Source organism: Plectropomus leopardus, chromosome 17 (genome assembly GCF_026936395.1).
Source record: "Plectropomus leopardus strain MGB_pleo_1.0 chromosome 17, ASM2693639v1, whole genome shotgun sequence".
NCBI lineage: Eukaryota > Metazoa > Chordata > Actinopteri > Perciformes > Serranidae > Plectropomus > Plectropomus leopardus.
In genome coordinates, this window is record NC_142192.1 from 14,095,138 (window position 1) to 14,114,173 (window position 19,036).

A 19,036-nucleotide genomic window follows, 5' to 3' on the forward strand; every position below is an offset into this window, starting at 1 on the left:
AGCCAGGCCTACAACCTTGATTTGAGGCCAAGAGGAGATAAGTCTGTACAAAGGGAAGCCCTTCCCTCTCCCTGGATCAAACCACTTTTCCTTGATAGCGCACGGCTATTGTCTAATCAAAGTCCGCTAGTCCTACAGAAGCAATAGTCAATATCACAATATGCTACCGTGTTAGCTGAGGTGCAGATTTTATTTGAGGGAAAGCACGAAAGACATGTTATCTGCAACAACCCTCTCCACAAGTGACCTCAAAGAGATATCTAATCTGAAATAAAGCCTGTGTTGAGTGGCCACTTTGTGTTTTGACACCATTCAGCAACAGACGTAATGTGAGGTGTGTGCATAAATGCAGGCCTCAGCATCTTCTAAACATGTTTGGGATTTCAGATCCATTCATTTTACTTACTAAGCATCAACTTCAGTGCTGTGGAAATTTCCACACCTGCAAGTGGCTGACTGTTACACTGCGAATCTGCTAATAAGTGCTAGTATTGGCAATGAGTGTGTGAAAGGTCCTTGTCAGGACACAATAGCCGCACTGTGGGCTTGTAATGTGAGGCCCACGATAGGAACACATCGGACAATAGGCGCGTTTGAGGGGGAAAATATAACCACTATGCTAATGACATGGTCAGTCACTTAGTACAAAACATGGGGAGCAATACTGATGGACAAAAGTCAAACAAAAATATTCGGATCTAAATCGGGTGTCAAACATACGGCCTGCGGGCCAGAGCCGGCCTGCCAAAGGGTCCAGTTCAGCCCTCTTTGCAAAGTGTTAAATTTCAAAGAAGTCCTTAATACTAGAGCCCGACTGATTTTACCTTTAACAAATTAAAAAGTAAACACCATTAAATTGTGAGGAAATTGGCTTTATTCTTTGATTTTTTGGGGGGGTTGCCAGAAATAAAAATTAAATAGATAATAACTGACGTCAGCTGAGGATATCTCTGAGTATATACAGACACAAAAATCGAGCATTTTTATTGTATAGATTTAGAACTACTCCAAAGTAAAAGTTTCACATTTCCATCTTGAAATGACTTCGAATCTGAAAAATGAGGTATTATTAAAAAAACAAAAAAACAAAAAAGGTTCAGGGCATCTCACTTAATCAAAGTTTTCTGTAAAAAAAAAAACTAATGATTTTACTGGTGCGGCCCACTTGACATCAAACTGGGCTATATGTAGCCCCCGAACTAAAATGAGTTTGACCTAAATTAATAAAAACACTACATAGTGACATACGCACATGTGTGTGAGTGAGTTCCTGACCTGACAGACCCTGTTCGGCTATCATTGTGAAACAAAGATAGCATTTGCAGATCTGCCAACTGTGAGAGGTTTAGTGCAGCATACGTAGGTCACAGAGTGTCTCAATACTTGATAAATCGGTGGACTTTCACCTGGCTGATTGCAGTATTTGCTGGCAGCCTCTACAAGGCATTTTAAATGAGGCCAGTGCTCCTCAGGTCCTCAGGGATGGGCTTCACCCATCCACACCTCTCAAGACAAATGATATTGTGAGGAACCTCGGTAAACTGGTATGGGTTGGGACCCTATGGAAATGCTTCAGGTCAGGGAATACTTTTGTTGTATGAATGCTTGTCTCCAAATCTGGGTTGAAAATAGATGTAGCTCCTGTCCTGTTAAGGCCCTGACAAACTAAACTGACATCAGACAAACTACTGGCGACAAAAGCCAGTGAGTTGCCAAGGTAAGCCAAGTTGCCTTACGTTGCCTCTGTTGGCCTTAAAGTTGTACCTGAACACAAAGACTACAGCCGACGGCCAACCAGTGCGTACACTCTGCGTCTGTGTAAGAGGGAAATAAGTGTCTGTAGTCTGAATTTGTCATTATCACAAAGGGAAATGCAAGACCGACAAGAGAGATTCAAGACGCTTGAATAAGAGAACAAATAATATTTACCACACAGTTAATGCAAACAATAGCAAACAGTTATGAACAGTTTCTGCTAAAGAGCCCAATGACTAAAAACTTGGTCCCACCTCTGTGTTATGCACATTATAACGTCTTATTTTAGCCTATTATGTCCTTTTATTTTTATGCACAGTCTTTGAAGCACTTATTTTTTTATTTGATATACAAATAAAGCTATTATTATTTCTATTTATATCATGTGTAGTGAGTTCTGGGAGCTAGGTATTATGTGAAGAGAAATAAGATGAGGTGATGTAAACACAGAACATGTTAGACCTGTCATACTTTAAACAGAAACAGGAAAATACCACGTTTGAAATCTTCTAGAACATTAGAGCAAATTGGATCCTTATTTTTGTGTCCTTAAATTGTCACTTCTTTTTCCTTCTTCTCTTCCTCTAATACAATAGAACCACACTGGACATCCAGCAGTAGCTAAAACTGTCTCCTGCCCTCTGTGTCTGCTCTCTGCCAGTCAGGGGTCACTGTTTGATCTCTAAGTTCATGACCACAATGTTCACCGCAAACAGAGCAGATAATACAAGACAGACAGATTAGGTAGCACCAAAGGTCAAAGCAAGTCCATATCACTGACTACGGCTGAATTGTGTTACAGCAGAAGTATTTAGATAAAAAAAAATACCATTGCGAGCTGTTTTCCTGAAACCTGCTTGTTGCTCACCTTTATTCAATACACACACCCATCCCAGAGTCTTTGTGTTGCCTTCCTCTGAGGCAGATTCAGTCAGTCATGACGGTGACGGTGATGCAACAGGCTTGAAACAGGAATGGGTGATTCAGACGCACATGACATGCAATGTGTCTTTCAGTCACGTAGTAAATGGTGTGTAAATTGAAGTGTGACCAATTCAGAAAGGTATGCCTGCATTGTAGGCCGATCACCAGTTTAAAGAAGAACAGCATTAATGTGGCACTGACACTGTCTGCTGAGGTTAATCTTTACAAACTTTTTTTTTAGTTTAACAAAGAAGTTGAAAAGTTACTTTCTAAAGTTTCCTGTGATGTCCAGATAAGTCATCATGTGCGATTTGTGTTATTTCTTGTTAATGACATCAAAGAACTAGTGGTGACGAAGGCTGACTGTTGCCTCATGTTACTTGTGTCTTGGCCTAAAAGTTGCACGTAAACACACCTTAAAGACTACAGCCAATGGCCAAACAGCATGTATGTTCTGCACCTGCGTAAAAAGAAATGACTTTCCATACCAGCAGGCGGTGGAAGAAAATTAGAAGACCAACAGGATGATTTCAGGATACTTGTTAGCCAGTTTGCACATTAAAAAAACAACCTCATGTAAAAGAATAAACTATATTTAGACCTACTGTGTGCTAACGAGCAATAACAAAAACAAATATGAATCCAAGAGCTAAAAAAACAATCTCATCTAATGTAACTGTTTTGACTTCACGCCCTCTGACTTAAGCTGTTTGCTGGCTTTCCTCACTTCTGTTTTTCTTCTTGTGCACTGGGCTGAACTGCAAATCAGAGTGACTTCATTTGCTGATGGGCTCTGTTGTCTCTGACACTAATTTAACATGCCAAACTGGCCAGCAAAAAAGACAAAGGCATTGTTGTGCAGATGGAAAGGAATACACTGCAAAAATGCTCACAGACGTCCAAACATTCACCAACTGCTAACCGTCAAACTGGTGTGTCAGGGCCCTAAGCTACCTCTCTCGTACTGCTAATTTAATATGATCGTAAACATCCAGTTAGCTTAGTTTAGCATAAATGTTGCAAACATGAGGAAACAGCTCCATCTGGAGGTAACAAAATACACAAACCAGCACCTGCAAAGCTAACAGATTAAGACATTTTATCTCATTTGTTTAGGATGTACAAAAAACGAAATTTCCTGCCTTGCATTTAATGGACAATATTGATCAGACAGATTCTGTTATCATCAAATATGGCCAAGCTCGCTGTTCGCCCCTTTCCCCTTCATACTGAGCAAAGCCAAGATAATTGTCTGCTGATGGGAGGTTTAAATATTTACTGGACAGACATTAGAGTGGCATCAATCTTCTCATCTAACTTTTAGTAAGAAAGTAAAGAACAGTATGTCCCAGTGTGTAAAACAATTCCTTTAAAAAATAAAAAAAAAATGTGTCATACATAAATCACCTTTTCTATATCACGTTTTATTTATTCATGCTTATCGAAACTGACGTACCCTGCTCCTTTCATGGATGATTATAACTAATTGTTTCTGCATTTTGTGGTTTTCTAGCTTAAAAACATATTGTTTTAATCCCTATCAGACAGGACTCAGGTGTTTATGAATTTATGTAACATCTAATTATTACACCGTATTATAGGTCAACAGACAAACAAAGCTTGTGGGTTTTTATTTGGCTGTACAGTCAATTTGGTGGAGGTGTGAGCGCCTGCACGGGCCTGGCTGGCCTATATTCAGTATTGATTATATCTCTAAAAGGTGCAGTAACTGCTATGATAAGACTGTCCTGTTTTCTCTTGATGTTGATAAGGCTGTTACTGAGTGACTAACCAAGCTGGGTGGTAAATGTTACTGTTGTATATGGGTCATTATTGAAGCCTTAATAATATTGTAAGCTTTATTTGTGAGCTCCAGGGGACAAAGGTTAAACTAAGCAGATACCCACAAAATGTGAATGCTGCTTAGGTCTTTACTGTTGACTGAATTTTTACTGCTGTCTGGGGAGAGCTGTAAACTAGGATAAAGAAAATAAATCTGCCTTGCTTCGATAAAGACAGTTCAGAGCCACATAACTACAGGGACAGTCAGCTGACACATTCTCAAAGCAGTGAGACAAACAAGTCTGTGTAATTATTACCGCATCTTACAAAATGAACAGCCCTGTGCCTGTTCTAATGCAAAAAGCAAAGGCACAAGACTAGTGAAACATTAAAGCATGTTCATTCATGTATTCACACTGTTTAACTGATTTGATACAAATTCTTATCTACAATGCAGTCAAGTGACAAGCTCATATGCACACTTGCCCTTTATGTCCCATTTAAAATCCAGTAAATCATTCAGATAAAGGGGGGGAAATCCCCTTTCAGCTATGCAGTGCAGTGGGGTTTGTGGCTGTGTGAATGACCATGCATGCATCTGACTGCGCGCTTTCTGTGTTGCATAAGTAATGAAGATAAACAAACAGTCAGCTAACCTAATCCTCCCAGAGCCACAGTCTGTGTTCATGGCAGTAATGTCTTTATCACCAGCACCAATTTTAGACACAGTAAACATGCAGTGTGGGTGCTGATGACACACTCAAATGAAGCTGGAGTAGCATGCTCAGTGGGCGTCATGTGTAAATCTGTACTACTCTGCTGTGTTGTGTGCTAGAGTTAGGGCACTCGAATCACATGACTTGATATGAGTCAGGCTTAAGTTAAAAAAATTTGAGGAGTTGAGACTTGACTTTGACTCGGTATTCATGACTTGATTTAGACTTGAGACAGATGATTCAAAAAGACATTTGGAAGTTCTATTTTGTTTTTGGAACATAACTGATCTTTTTTTTTGCATTTTAAGAAATTATACAACATAGTAACACTGGAGTTACAGATCATTTAAAAAAAAGAGGGAAAAAAAACAGAAAGCTTAAGATACAAAACAAAACAAAATATATAATATACAAATATTATTATGGACAAATTCTTGTGCAAACCTTGCAATTATTAGGACGCGGCAGACCAGCAGAGGCCAACACATGAGGCAGCTATCATGGAGGGAGCTAGTGCAAAAGAAAATAAAATGTTGGATTCAAGGCTTATGTTGCTGATGAAGGCAGTGAGAAGGGAGCAGCAAGATCTGCACCTCAAAAATCACTGACATGACTGCCACAACATCCAGCTTCATCCATTACTACAAAACCCACAAATATAAGCACATGGATGTTTTATTTTATCAGATTTATTTGCTTACTGGTAGGTCAGTTGTTGGCTAGAAAGTATGACTCATAGCAGGACCTTGACTTGACTTGCCTGAGACTTAAAGGTTTAAGACTTGCTTGTGACTTGCACGTTTGACTTAGACTTCTGCCACTTCTGCCTTGCACAGGTTTGACATCAGTGCTACAAAGGAGTCGCTCAGATGAATACAGATGAGATAAAAATGTAATTGTAACAGGCACAATGAAACAAAGTCATCAATTTGTTGCCAATGTAACTAGTATTTCCCACAGAGTAATAATATTACTTCCTTTCTACACTGTTCACTTTTTCCACGCATGTGGAAATCCCACCTACTTTCAAAGTTATTTTTCTGCATTTACACTTGGCAGGACCAACACATTCCTACAGCAGCAGGTCAGCCAGCGCAGATAAAGTTGGACCGGTTGTAATAGCGGAAGCTGCACCTAGCCAGCCTCTGTTTTGGTTCCTGAGGAAAATATGTGAGGTCAGGATGACAGGACGTCAGCTGGTGGGTGAGACTGCATCAAATATGAACTCAGTGCAGGATCGTTATTGGAGTAAAACATAATCCTGATCACAGGCCTCTTCCTGGATGTATTAAAGGGGCGGTGTGTGCGCTGTGGCATACAGGGGGAAAACTGTGAGTTCCTGCTGTGTTGCAGGTGGGGCCGTGTTTTCACCCAACACAGTTAAAATTAGAGAATGTAGTCTGGAATAATAGGGTTTATGTAGAAATGATGGACTCAGTTGTTTTGATTAGGGGTGAGGGGGGATCCGATATAACAGATATAAGGGATGGTAGTATGTTGTGGATGGAGGAATGGGGTCATCAGCGGGAATAAGGAGGAGAGAGGAGTCACACATTAGGGCAGGGACACTCAATTTACTTTCTCAGATTTTAGGACATTTCCAGGACATCTTTGGGAGTTTAGAAGAATTCTAGGATATTAGGACGTCTCTAGAATTTTAGGAAATTTTAAGATGTTTCTAGGGTTTTTGGATGTTTGGGGGATTTTAGGACAGTAGGGGCTGTGAACCTCTGTCAGGAGATGCAAGGGTTCCTCCACTGTTTTTGTTTTTTTAATAAACAAGCTCTATTTTGATGCTATTTAGCACACTCTTGCATCTTATGTTTACTAAAAGTACAAAAACAATTCCCAGTGTGAATAACTTGATTTTTATTGTGAATTAGAAAATGGTCGAGAGGCCACCCGGCACCCTATTGGGGTGCAGATTTGACCCACAGGCCGTAAATTTAGTATCACTGCTCTAAGGGAAAAGCACATCTCAAAACAGAAAGACAGAAAACTCTAACTCTCAGCACAAAAGTAAATTAAAAGTAAATTAACTCCCACTCTTGCTTTAAAAGATATCTTAGGGGTCAGGGCAGGCGACACTTAATATGGAGACCAAAGCACAACTGTGTGCATATGTGTGTGACGGATGTTTGGACTGACCATGTGTCCTCAAAGTCACAGATTCATTCACGGCCAAGGAAAAGTTACAGTTGATTAACTCAGTGCAGGCTGGAGCACACTGCACTGCTCCAAGGAGTGAATACTGCAATGTACTTTCAATGATTGACAGTTTGTTTTGGGAAAAATTTAGAACAGTGTGATATTGTGTTACATACTTGACTGTCTGGGTTGTTGTTGAAAAACTACTGACCCAGATAGACAAGCTGTCAATTATTCCTTATTAATCATAAAGTGGGGATAAACAAATAGCACACTCTTAAAAAGCAGATAATAAAATCGTACAATATCACTGCTGTAAATCAAAGGTTGCTTCTACACCGCCTGAGGATTCTGTTGGTAAAAGTTATCAAAAGTACTATAAAGTGAATATTGTAAATTATGATTGGCATATTTAAAGGGGCTATCAAAGGCCCAACGATAAGACTGCTCTTTTTTTACTTTGATAAATCATAAAGCACATGTGTTACATAAAGACACAGTTATAAGAGGAAATATCCTTCAGTATAACTATGTGTTCATTAAAAACACAAGCGTAAGTGAACTTTAAAAGCACGTTCAAAGTACACACCGTAAAGGCTTAATTATTGTGTGTAATGATGCCTTCACGGGATTTTGTATGGCTTCTGTCATCAGGCACAAAATTCAATGAATTGGAAAAGGGTAGTTGAGGAGGGAGTAAAGTAACAATACAACATTGTAAAAATACTTAGTTACAGTTCAAAGGCATGCATTTAAATGATTAAAAATACATAATTATAATTAGCAAAATATACTTAATGTATCAAAAGTAAAAGTGCTCTGTGAAGAGATTGAATTGGGTATCATTGATAATAATAATAGTAATAGTAATAATAATAATTTACAGAGATAAAAAAGAAAAATGATGTCACATTTTTAAAACAGTTTAAAACTTAAACAACATGGGACAAAGGGAACTACACATGTGTATTATACTTTTTTATATCATACTGGTATTGCAGAGGCATTCATATGTAAGTGGCTTTAACTGCTTTAATTTGTTGAGTTGAAGCTAATCTTAAAATTTCATATACTTTTGCATGTTTTAATTCATGTGTAAAATCTTAATTTTAAGATGGTAACTAGTTGTTTTTTTTAAAGCAAGTGAGTAATAAATTACAATATTTCCATTTGAAACACAATGGAGTAGAAGTACCTCAAATTATTTTTTAGGTACTTTAAGTAAAAATTCCACCTCTGTAAAAAAATAAGAAATTTGTGATGAACAAATGTGGTGTTGATTGATGATTGATGTTGATTGATAGATATAATAGATTAGAGCAGAGAGAATAGAAATTATAATACAATTTCAAAACAATATACTGTCACTGGTTTAAGTTCAAAATACTATGCATTTAATATAATGAAAATGCCTTTTTAATTGTTTTTATTGATAACAGCTTTCAAAATAAAACATCAACTACAACAAAAACGGGGTTGTGTGGTGTCTGTTGTGCACGGCTCTTGAACGCAGCACAGCCCGCAGGCTGAATGAACAGGCTGTAACCACAGACTGTAAATACTCTTTGGCTGTAACGATGATCTGGTAGTTTGAGGATGACAGCAGCTGCTGTGGGCGGTGCAGGGCGGACCCGGACGAGGAAGACGAGCGAGACGTGACTGGCCCGATTGTTGTTTATTGTGAACGGACGTCAGGGTGGTGCCTGTTTTTATCCCTTGGGTCTGAGTACAGCACCTTTAGGGCTGCTCCTTACTCAGGACATCATGTCATGAGTTCAGTACAGCCTGCAATTAGCTAAGAGGTTATAATCTACTTCTCTTTCCGTTAAGAAAAATCAGCACAACAAAGCCTATACCTGTGTGATAATTTACATTACTCATTTGTTGTATGTATTCAAGGTTCTACATGCTTTAAGGTATATGTGTTTCTCACGGTGTAGTGCTGTAAAGTAACAAAAGTTCACTTTTAATATAAAGTATATTAAACAGAAATAACAATACTATAAAACTATACAATAAAACAATAACATGAAAATAACAACAGGGATCATTCAGCTGCATAATTAGTATTTTTACTTTTGATGCTTAGCATACATTTTATATTTTAACTTCTGAACTTTTATTTGTAATTGAGTGCCTATATTTTGTGGTATTATTACTTTTACTTGAGTATAAGATCTGAGTACTTCCATTTTTCTACCACTGGGTGCTACTGTAATACTCCCTCTGCATTCACAAAGATGTATGGTCTAAAACATTAAATCATAGTAGGCTATTTCTTGTAGTATTTGCTGTAATAGTACAAAGGACCACATGAAGTAATAAAGACTAATGAAATTTTGTTAATTACTCTAGAGACTATATTGTTAAATGGGAGGAAATGGAAGTTTGAGGCTAATATTAGTGCATTTGTCCTCAGTGCAGCAGGTTTCCATGGTGTCTCCCAGCTTACATGTAAACATGCTGGAAAAAAATATCTAGAGTTTAGCCTGAAGCTTGCACATAAACACACACACACACACACTCATACAATGGGTCATGCTAAGAGTTGAGGGCTTGAACACAATTTGATCTTCATTTTTTAATGCAGAGAGGCATATTTTATTTCAGGGGCAACAACTAGCAACAGAACTGCAGTTAGACTGAGGTTAAGGATTTATGTAACCAGTTCACAAACAACGTGACATACATAAAGAGACACTCAAACACAGGATGAGGTCAGGAAATCTTTGACATCCAGAGCAATACTGGCCTGTACAGTAAACACAGTAAGGATCCTCTGTACAATACAGCATGCAGGGGGATTAATGCTTGAACCAGTTTACTCAATCAGTAAACACAAACCAGCAACTCAAGTTAATCCACAACAGTACAACAGTAGACAGACAGACAAGCTCCAGTTTTGTGCAATTAAAGGAAATCAACTCCCTCTGTGGGTACCATTTTCACATATATGTAAAATCTGGGTCTTGTAAACTTTCAAAACAATGTTGTTTGTGTGCCTGGAAGAGGCCTTCACATTGTAAAATAAGACTTGATAAAATGTCCCTAAAGAAGCTGCTCTGAGGGATGAACGGTGGTGTGTAAATGACACAAACACATGTAGAATAGAGTAGAGGAGAGGAAAATGAGTGAAGAAAAGGAAAGACAAGTGTTTTTGTCTCCCGTCCCTCAGTGTGTCACTCAGTCAGTCACATGCTGAGCCCTTCTGTCTGACTGCCAGGCTCTTCTCTCAGAGTGTAATCTCTGTTGACCAGTCAGCGGTGGGAGGGAGGGAGGGAGGGGAAAAAAGATGGAGGGCTGCATCACAATCTAGGTCGTCCACTAGTAATCCCACAGGGTGGAAGTATGTCGTGGGCATACGATGCCAATGCTGAGCTCACCCAACTCCTCTTCCTTGCTCTGTGTCCAGCCAAGTTCTCGACTCATGACAGACCTCCCTCAGTTTGCCTGCGACCGCGAGACTCACATGTTGTGATGTTATCTGTGAGAAATTCCTGACCTTGATAAGGGCTGTCGAGTAGGGCGACGAAATGAATAAGAATGAACATCTGGACTTGACTTCAGATCACTCAACCTACTGAGTTATTTGCTTCATAACACTGAGGCACACAGTGTTTAAAGTTTGCACACACACTGTATGAATTTCAGGCCTATTTACAGCCAATGAGCTGTGGCCACGAGGTTTCAATAAAGGGGAGAAGTTGCACTGCATCATCTGGTAATTATTATTTTATGTTATGTTGGGGCTTTGTGATGTAACAATATGGAATCTGGATCGACATCAGTTTGTGTGTGTTACATTTAGGCACTTTCGCAAACATTTTGTCAACCTTTTAAACCTGAGGGGATTGCTTAAGCTTCCTTTGAAAACATGGCTAAAAAGGCAACAAGCAACTTTGCAAGAAATGTCCTGCATGTGGCAAGATATTTGGAAAAGCTGGCAAGAAAATGAACTGACAATTAGTAATTTAAAAAAAATACAAGACAGAGAAAAGGACAATATTACAGAGAAAAATAGTTTTTACACTTCTAGAAAATATTATAAAATTATTAATAATTACTTTTATTGTAAGGTTTTACTAATTCCATGTTAATTGGGGGTAATTTATTGTAAAGTTGTTCAAAGCCTTACATGTTTTAGATTTGAGATTAAGCCAATTTGTTCAGGTTTCAAAGGGTTAATTGATCGCCTCTAAATTGAGCTTCAGACCATTCAAACTCCTTATATCTAATGTTTGATTGTTATGCTTGGGATAAAAAGAATTGGATAAACTTTGATATGAAAGTTTGATTTGCTAGACAACATAAATCTGACTTTAGACTTCTCAGGTAATCCCTGGCACTTACACACTACTTACAGTCTTCCTTTCCACTTGCTGCTAAGCCTGTCTCGGCGGTATTCATCATGAATGGATTATTGAGCTGGCCTAATGGGCACAGGCCCAGAGGCCCAAAGTGTAAGGGCCTCACCTGGCCTTTACCTGCAAAGTGCCGCTAAAAGTAACACGTGCTGACCAGGAAGAGACTCAAAACGGCCACAAAGAAACACAAAATAACTACAAAAAGGAGCAAAACAACTACAAAAAGAGACAAAATGACAACAGAGAGAAGCAAATTGACCACAAAAAAGATGCATAAGCATGACAAAGAGATGCAAAATGACAAAAAAACAAGCAACACCACAAAGTCTGTAGGCATTTTTCCACTGCTGCTATGTCGCTTCACTGTTCTGTATAAGAGGTACAATGGTGGATTAAAGGGACAAAGTTTTCTCACCTTTCAGCCAGTGGAGGTAGTCTGATACAGTAGAAAGGGACAACCAGTAGGACAGGACTATGGACAGGTGTGACGTTTTGATGGTATGTTGTGCATGCCAACCCACTGCAGGACATTTAAATAGCAGCAGTTAGCAGCAAACTCAAACAAAAAAAAAAAGAGTAACAGCAACTGAAAATATTTGCAAATTGGAAAGAGTGAGATTTGGGAGCTTTTTGCCCTCTGAAAAGAGGACATGATCAGCTGCACTATAACAGACAGTAATGCCATGTTAAGCAATTGTTATTGTTAAGAAAACACTGCTGATGCACAATATATGTCACACTGGAGGCCAAAGCTGTTGTGTCTCGTCTTCCACACCTCTTGATTCCAAGATGCCGTCATGCTGTCTAAATGCAGAGGCAGCATTAGGAAGGGACTTTGTGGTGGCACTATAGCATGATTTCTGTGTTTAAAGAGTTTGTGTGTCCTGCTCTTTATGTGGGAGAGGTGCTGGGGCTTTTTGCATATTTGTGCCCAGGGGCCCATTGTCTCATAATCCTCCCATGCTGCAGTCAAATTCTTGGTGACTTGAGAACAAGACATGGTGATGGAAAGTGAGACACTCTTATGCTTAGCCACCCTCCCTCATGTCCAGGAGAGTTTGTACTCTGAAAGTGTGTCAGTATAATATGTAAAGGGCTACTGTGCAAGCAGAAGTTAATGTTTTTTCTTCATAATCCCCAACTCTGGGCCTTTGTATCCTCACTAAATCCTATACTGTATGGCTGAACGGTCAACTAATGTGATTCTACCCCACATAACCCACAAACTGTTCCAGTATTGATGCATTAGATGCTCTTGCTAAAGGGAAGAAAACATTCTGCTTCTAATTCATCGTTATGCAATTTTGACCATCTATTATTAGCAGTGCAGTGTAATTGTACCAAAGATGTTCAGATGGACTAAGTGGGTCAAGACAATGTACACTGCAGTGCAGATGTACTGCAAATAGAAAAGCAAACAGATGTCAGCCATTACATATTTGCACACTATAACCTTGCCACAGTGGTCAGTCAACTCAGTATTATGTCAACCACTAAACAGAGCATCAAGGAAAAAGGCTGAAGTACAAAATGTTCAAATTTAACAACTGAACCCACAGTTCATAGGGTTTGTAGTTTTTGGAGAGGATAATAATGGCATGCACTATTGAATGTTGTTGTCTGGCTCTGTACACTTTAAACATGGCATGATCTGGACTTTTAGGTGGGTTTAGGGGGAAAATAAAACTATTACAAGACAATCCCAAAATGATTATCGTCAACAAAATCATACTGAAGTCCCAGGACGCATAAGAAACACCTTTAATCATGCTTAGTTTGTCACAAGAGTGTGTTGACATTGCTGTATTTTAAGCTAAACTTTGAAACACCATGCCGCCCTCTTGTGGTCACATGCTGACCTCAAACACAAAATGAAACAAATGGAAAAACTTTCTAAAATGTTCCACTAACCACAAAACACACAGATCATCACAGTAGAGCTTCAGGAGATTTTAACCATTAGCTGTCTGCCTACAGCCATAATTAAATGACACAAAGAGACACACATGAGACCAGTTATGGGCCTTGTGTGATTTGAAAGTGTGTCGGATTTTTAAAAGAAAAATCTTGATGTGTACAGTCTACTCAAAAATGCATAACATATAAAAGTGCAATTCAGAAGTAGGAAAAATGCTTTTTTACAAACGAAAACGGAAAGCCTCATGGGTAAATGCTGAGTAAGTGATGTAATTGCTGTGTGTGCTGGTGAAATAAGGAGCAGCACTGACTCGTGTGTAGACAGGGAGCGAGGACTCAGTACACACATGCATTCTCTTGATGGGCTGAGCAGCTCCGGTCGCAGTGAGTCCATGGTGTGTGTTGCCCTCTGTTGAGCAGATGGGGGAACTTCCAGCATAAGCTTGAAGGAGGAGAGGCTCCTCGGAGTCGCAGCTGAAGCTCCTCTTTGTCCCACCGGGTGTGTGTGTGGAGGGAGGCTGCTGTCCCACTCTGAGCGGCACACTGGACAGAGGAGAAGCTCTGGAGGCCCGAGCAGAGGGACTGTCTCTCTTCAGGAGGGATTCAATGGAGAAGGGACTGCTGAACTTCACCTCACATCTGAGCTGAACAGCTCTGCAGGCTGCAGGTTGAGGAGAGTGCAGAGCTGAGCTGCAGTGCTCTGATGCTCTGCTCCTGTTCTCCGTTTCCACCTTGGAGGCCAACTCAGGGAAGAGATGCAGGATTCCTTTGAAGTGACGACGCACCATCTTTGCTGTGATCTGAATGGGGTCCAGTTTCCAGTAGTTTCTCTTACTGTCCAGAGAATCTGGAACCACTGGGATCTGATGAATACAACACGGGGTCAGAGGTTAAGTGGCTTGATACAATTGTGTTCATTAGAAATATCAAAAGTTGTGGAATGAAAACTCACCTTGACAAAACATTTGTTGGTCGATAAACAAACTCTAATGTTGTTCTCAACAGATTTTCTGTCTTCTGAGATTAAAGGTGCCAGTCTGTCCATCAGCTACAAAACAACAAGTTGAAATTAGAGGTTGGAAATGACAATTGTTGTTGTGACAATTTTCTTAAAGATTTTTCTTAAATTTTGGTAAAAGACAAATCTGTCTTACCTGAGTAAAAGTGAGCATCTTGCCTGGAGCGTCTTGGAGGACAACAGCGATTTTAGCCAGGTAGGTGGTGCTCTTTCTGAACAGACCTCGCTGAGAGCTGCTGGCTGCAACAAAGAGAGGCAGCTGAGCTCCAAACTTCTCAGTCCTGTTCTGCATCTTGTTTGTTGAAGAATCGAAGGAGTCAGGTCCCACAAACACACACACACAGTAGTGTGATCACACCGTCACTGAGAGCAAATGTGGACCTGAAGTGCTCAGCTCTGGATATAAGTCCTGTTGGGACAATAGGACATTAGAGGGTGTGCACTGCAGGTTAATGAGGACCTTTTGAAAAGTCGATGAGCCATTTCAGCCGGAGGTGGAGCCAGCGATCACAGAGAGAGTCCATTTCCAAAAGTTCATCAGCATGTCTATGAGGGTGTTCTGAGAGACTGATCTGTCTCTTTGTTCACATTAGCAGTTTAAGTACCAGACTTTATAACTTTGAATGAGGTAATAGAAGTCTACCACTGCATACACGTTCTTTGTATATCAAGTACTAACCCTGTGTCACACTAAATTCAAGAGGAAAACTTGTTTTGTTTTTTTGCATGCCTCCCAATTGAACAAAGAATCCAAAAAACAAGAAAATTCTTAAACAATTGAAGTTGCATTTAACCACAATAAAACTTTCTAAAGTTTTTGTATATTTGTAAAGTGCTTTGATGATTTACTGTGGACTGGACTGTACTTCTTTTGTACATAACTTTAGATAAAAGTTTCAAATTTAATACATGTGAATATTTGTTTAATGTTACTTTGAATGAATCTGCAAAGCCAAATAAAACTAAATGCCATTACAAGGTCCTAAATAGATAAATAGATGTTTATATATAAAAAAAAAAACATGGAATGATCCCCCAAAATTGAGAGAATTCTTGCTGAATTTGAGTAAATGCTGTCTGCGTTTCACAACAGCAAAACTATTTCTCAAATTCAACATAACATGGGGTGCCTGATATACAAATGAATCATTTGGTGCTGAAGTATTCCTTTAATATTATATATATATATATATTAGAAACATTTATTTATTAGAAGACATTCTGATGGCATTCATGTTTTGTTTGACTTTTGGGCCCCATTAAAAGAAACACCATCAAAAATATACATTTTTTAAATTGGAAGAGGCTTTTATCAAAGTAATACAGAAATAAAATCCAGGCAATAAATCAACAAACTATTACCAAAGAATGTACAAAGTAAAGTCAACTTTTTAAGCTATATTGACATAGTTTGAACAAAGGCAACAAATTCTAAAAAAAAAAAAAAAAAAAAAGCCTAAAAAATGATTAATAGTATATATTTCATTGGTTAACTTTCAAATGTATCTTGAAAGTGCCCTCAAACTTGAACATTTTGGGGTGAAATGTGCAGTACTCACATTGAAGTTGCAGTGGAGAAGCAGGCAAACTCAACTATCTGCAGATGATCCTCCTTCAATTTGTAATACTATGGAAATTTTAACTCCAGAAATGATTACATAAACTTGAACCTACACGATTCCATCTTTCATTTTCTTCGAGCTTGATCCTTGATGTTGTATTTCAGCCTTTCAAAGGCTGCTCTGATAATACACAACACAAAGCTCAGTGACACTGACATTCCAATGAGCAATCTAATCACATTCCAGCAGTTTACACATCCCTCATCACTCCTTTAGTCAAACCCATCACTGCCCTTTGTCCCACACAATGACGGAGGTCATTTACATCACTGATCCCCACTCAGAAGCATTAACATATTACCTTTGCTGAATGCATTGAAAATAAGTTCTGAAGTGACTCTAGTGGAGGGCTGTGAGTCTGCAGAGCAGCTGACTTCACTTGTCTCTGATTGAAGCTGAGCTACTCAGCTGCTCTGGGGTCTGTTCTAAGAGGCAGGTTAGGGGTTAATTATCAATCTATTTATTTTACTCTTTTTCTATTTATAGGTTTTATCCAGCCTATGGTATTCTCAGTTCGTGGTTTTAATGAGTTCTGGTTTTGTTTTTTGTGTTTTTATTCACATGCCTTTGTGCTTGTGTCAATTAAAAAATTTGGGGGTGGAGGTGAAGTCAGGGAAATTGTAAAATAACAATATACCACTAATATGATGCTAGAAACTCACTGACCTAAACCATCAACTGAGAGATGTGAAGATTTTTTTTTTTTTTATCTATCATGCAGCAGGTGAGTAGTGAGTTGCTAATGCAAATGTTGTGCAGTGTGTGGCAGCTGCAGTGTGGCCCCCAAGGAGATGAGAGACTGCAAAAAGGGGCCGAGGGTGAGGTACATCATACTACAATGAACGGGCGTGCGGGACCGTGAGGTGTTTATAGACAGGAATGAGGAGTGCTTGAGGTGTGGTCGTGTTCCTGAACTAAATGTATCGCCCAACAGAAAAAGACCCAGTGTTCGTCTATTGTAATTGTTATTCCCCTCATGAATCACAATGTGCCTTCTGTTAATTGAAAACAGACTGATTATTAGCTGTATTGACATTTTAATTGTACTTTGTTTAGTCTGGCATTGTCAAACTCATTTTAGTTCATGAGACACATACAGCCCAATTTGATTTCAAGTGCCGCACCAGTAAAACCATTGAATAATAACCTATAAAACAACAATGACTGCTGATTATTAGTATAAAGAAGTATATTATGAAAATATTTATCCATTAAAAACCATTTAGATACCTTGGGTTCCACCAACATTGTTTAAAGATAGAAGTCTGATGCAGATTGTTTTGAAGAAAAGCAGCCGATCAACAATATTTCACACATTGTTCAGTATTGGTTAATATGACCACAATAAAGATATGTAACATCTATGTTATGAGTGTGATGATAAACGTTTGTGGAATCAATGTCTAGTGTGTGGACTCTATTTACATTTCTGAATTATGTCAAGGCATTTTGATCATCATTTTATGTAAGCATGTGTAGAAAAAACTGGGGTGGTGGATGGATATGGAAATATGACTGTATGGAATATTTTTATTAAAAGGTACGCTTGAGTTATCGGGCAAGAGCAACAATGACAGTGATCAAGAGGCAATATACTGGTGCAAACACAGTGACATTTATTTGTACAGTGCACCAAGTCAAGCCCACAACATTACAGAGATTAAATAGTCTTAAAATGTTTCTTGGTAAAAGTGGGCTAAAAATAAAGGAAGGTAGAGGGTAGATTTATTGGTCATTTTATAGACAAAGTTTAAATTTTACAAATTAAAAAATAAATAAATAAATAAATAAAGTCATGGCATGGATATAACCCCAAACACAAAAACATGCTTAAATAATGTGCAATAAATAAATAACAGAATAAAAAATCAAATAATAAAAAGTATATATATATATATATATATATATATATATATATATATATATATATAGTATGTCTAATACAAGATCAGTAAACAATGCATATATATATATATTACATTTCTATCCATTTGGATGTAGTAAGAATAAGGATGTTTGCCATAGTCTGTGTAGAACAGCTTGCACTATTAAATAAAACTCAAACTGTGTATTTTAAAACCTGCTGTGTATCAGTGAAATACCACAGTCGTCTGTTCAGTCTGTGTCACTGAATGTGAATGTCGCTCAGATGAGGTGTAAATTACTGGAATGTGACCAAAGACTTACATCCCACTCAGAGCCATTGTGTTCAGTGTATTCAGATATTTAAATGGTTATATTCCAGTGATCACTACAGCCTTACTCTGTCACAGCGATTTACTGTGAAGAGGCAAACTACAGCAGTTTAATCTATTAAATATTTATTATGTATTCTTTCAGTCACCTCTGTGCACAATATTAGAGAAAGTAAAAATATTACATAATAAATTAAAACCGTAGTTTATAAGGAATGCCTTTTACCTTAGTTTTTTTTTTTAGTTTATTAAAAAAGGGAAATGTTAGATTGTGTTAGTAACTAATGTTTGACAGACTGGTATCAAGGCCACTTTTTAAAGGTTTTGATCTAGTCCTGACTCAACCACATTTTTACTCAATCTAGTCTCAAACAAAGAGGGCCCTGGGATTTCTCATAGCACACCTATACACATACATACACATGAACATTATGGCAATAAAAGAGGTGAACGCAGCGCAAACTTAATTTGTTTTCTGTGACAACACACATTACAGCCGGAAACTGCATGCATCGTGGGTAAATGCTGAGTAAGTGATGTAACTGCTGTGTGTGCTGGTGAAATAAGGAGCAGCACTGACTCGTGTGTGGACAGG

At 38.5% G+C, this 19,036-nt stretch overlaps 1 protein-coding gene across 2 annotated transcripts; it reads right to left on the reverse strand.

Annotated features, from left to right (window-relative positions):
- Window positions 1-13,432: 13,432 nt before the first annotated feature.
- LOC121957980 (uncharacterized) lies at window positions 13,433-16,677 on the reverse strand. 2 transcript variants are annotated; one of them, XM_042506815.2, is made up of 5 exons: window positions 16,548-16,677; window positions 16,184-16,366; window positions 14,761-15,033; window positions 14,559-14,654; window positions 13,433-14,469 (listed from the first exon to the last, which is right to left on the reverse strand). In XM_042506815.2, the coding sequence occupies exons 3-5, from the start codon at window positions 14,914-14,916 to the stop codon at window positions 13,828-13,830; spliced, it is 894 nt and encodes a 297-aa protein (XP_042362749.1). In that variant the 5' UTR covers window positions 14,917-15,033; window positions 16,184-16,366; window positions 16,548-16,677; the 3' UTR covers window positions 13,433-13,827. The 2 variants fall into 2 exon arrangements, with proteins under 2 accessions (XP_042362749.1, XP_087946699.1); XM_088090573.1 differs by lacking the exon at window positions 16,548-16,677 and having other exon boundaries at window positions 14,761-14,864; window positions 16,184-16,541.
- Between the last annotated feature and the right edge of the window lie 2,359 nt (window positions 16,678-19,036).

Excerpts from the sequence above, each read along its gene's own strand:
- LOC121957980 (XM_042506815.2), bottom strand. The coding sequence starts at position 14,916 with ATGCAGAACAGGACTGAGAAGTTTGGAGCTCAGCTGCCTCTCTTTGTT. Across the intron at positions 14,655-14,760 it reads AGATGCTCACTTTTACTCAG|CTGATGGACAGACTGGCACC; the intron begins GTAAGACAGATT and ends GTTGTTTTGTAG. Across the intron at positions 14,470-14,558 it reads CCAACAAATGTTTTGTCAAG|ATCCCAGTGGTTCCAGATTC; the intron begins GTGAGTTTTCAT and ends TGTATTCATCAG.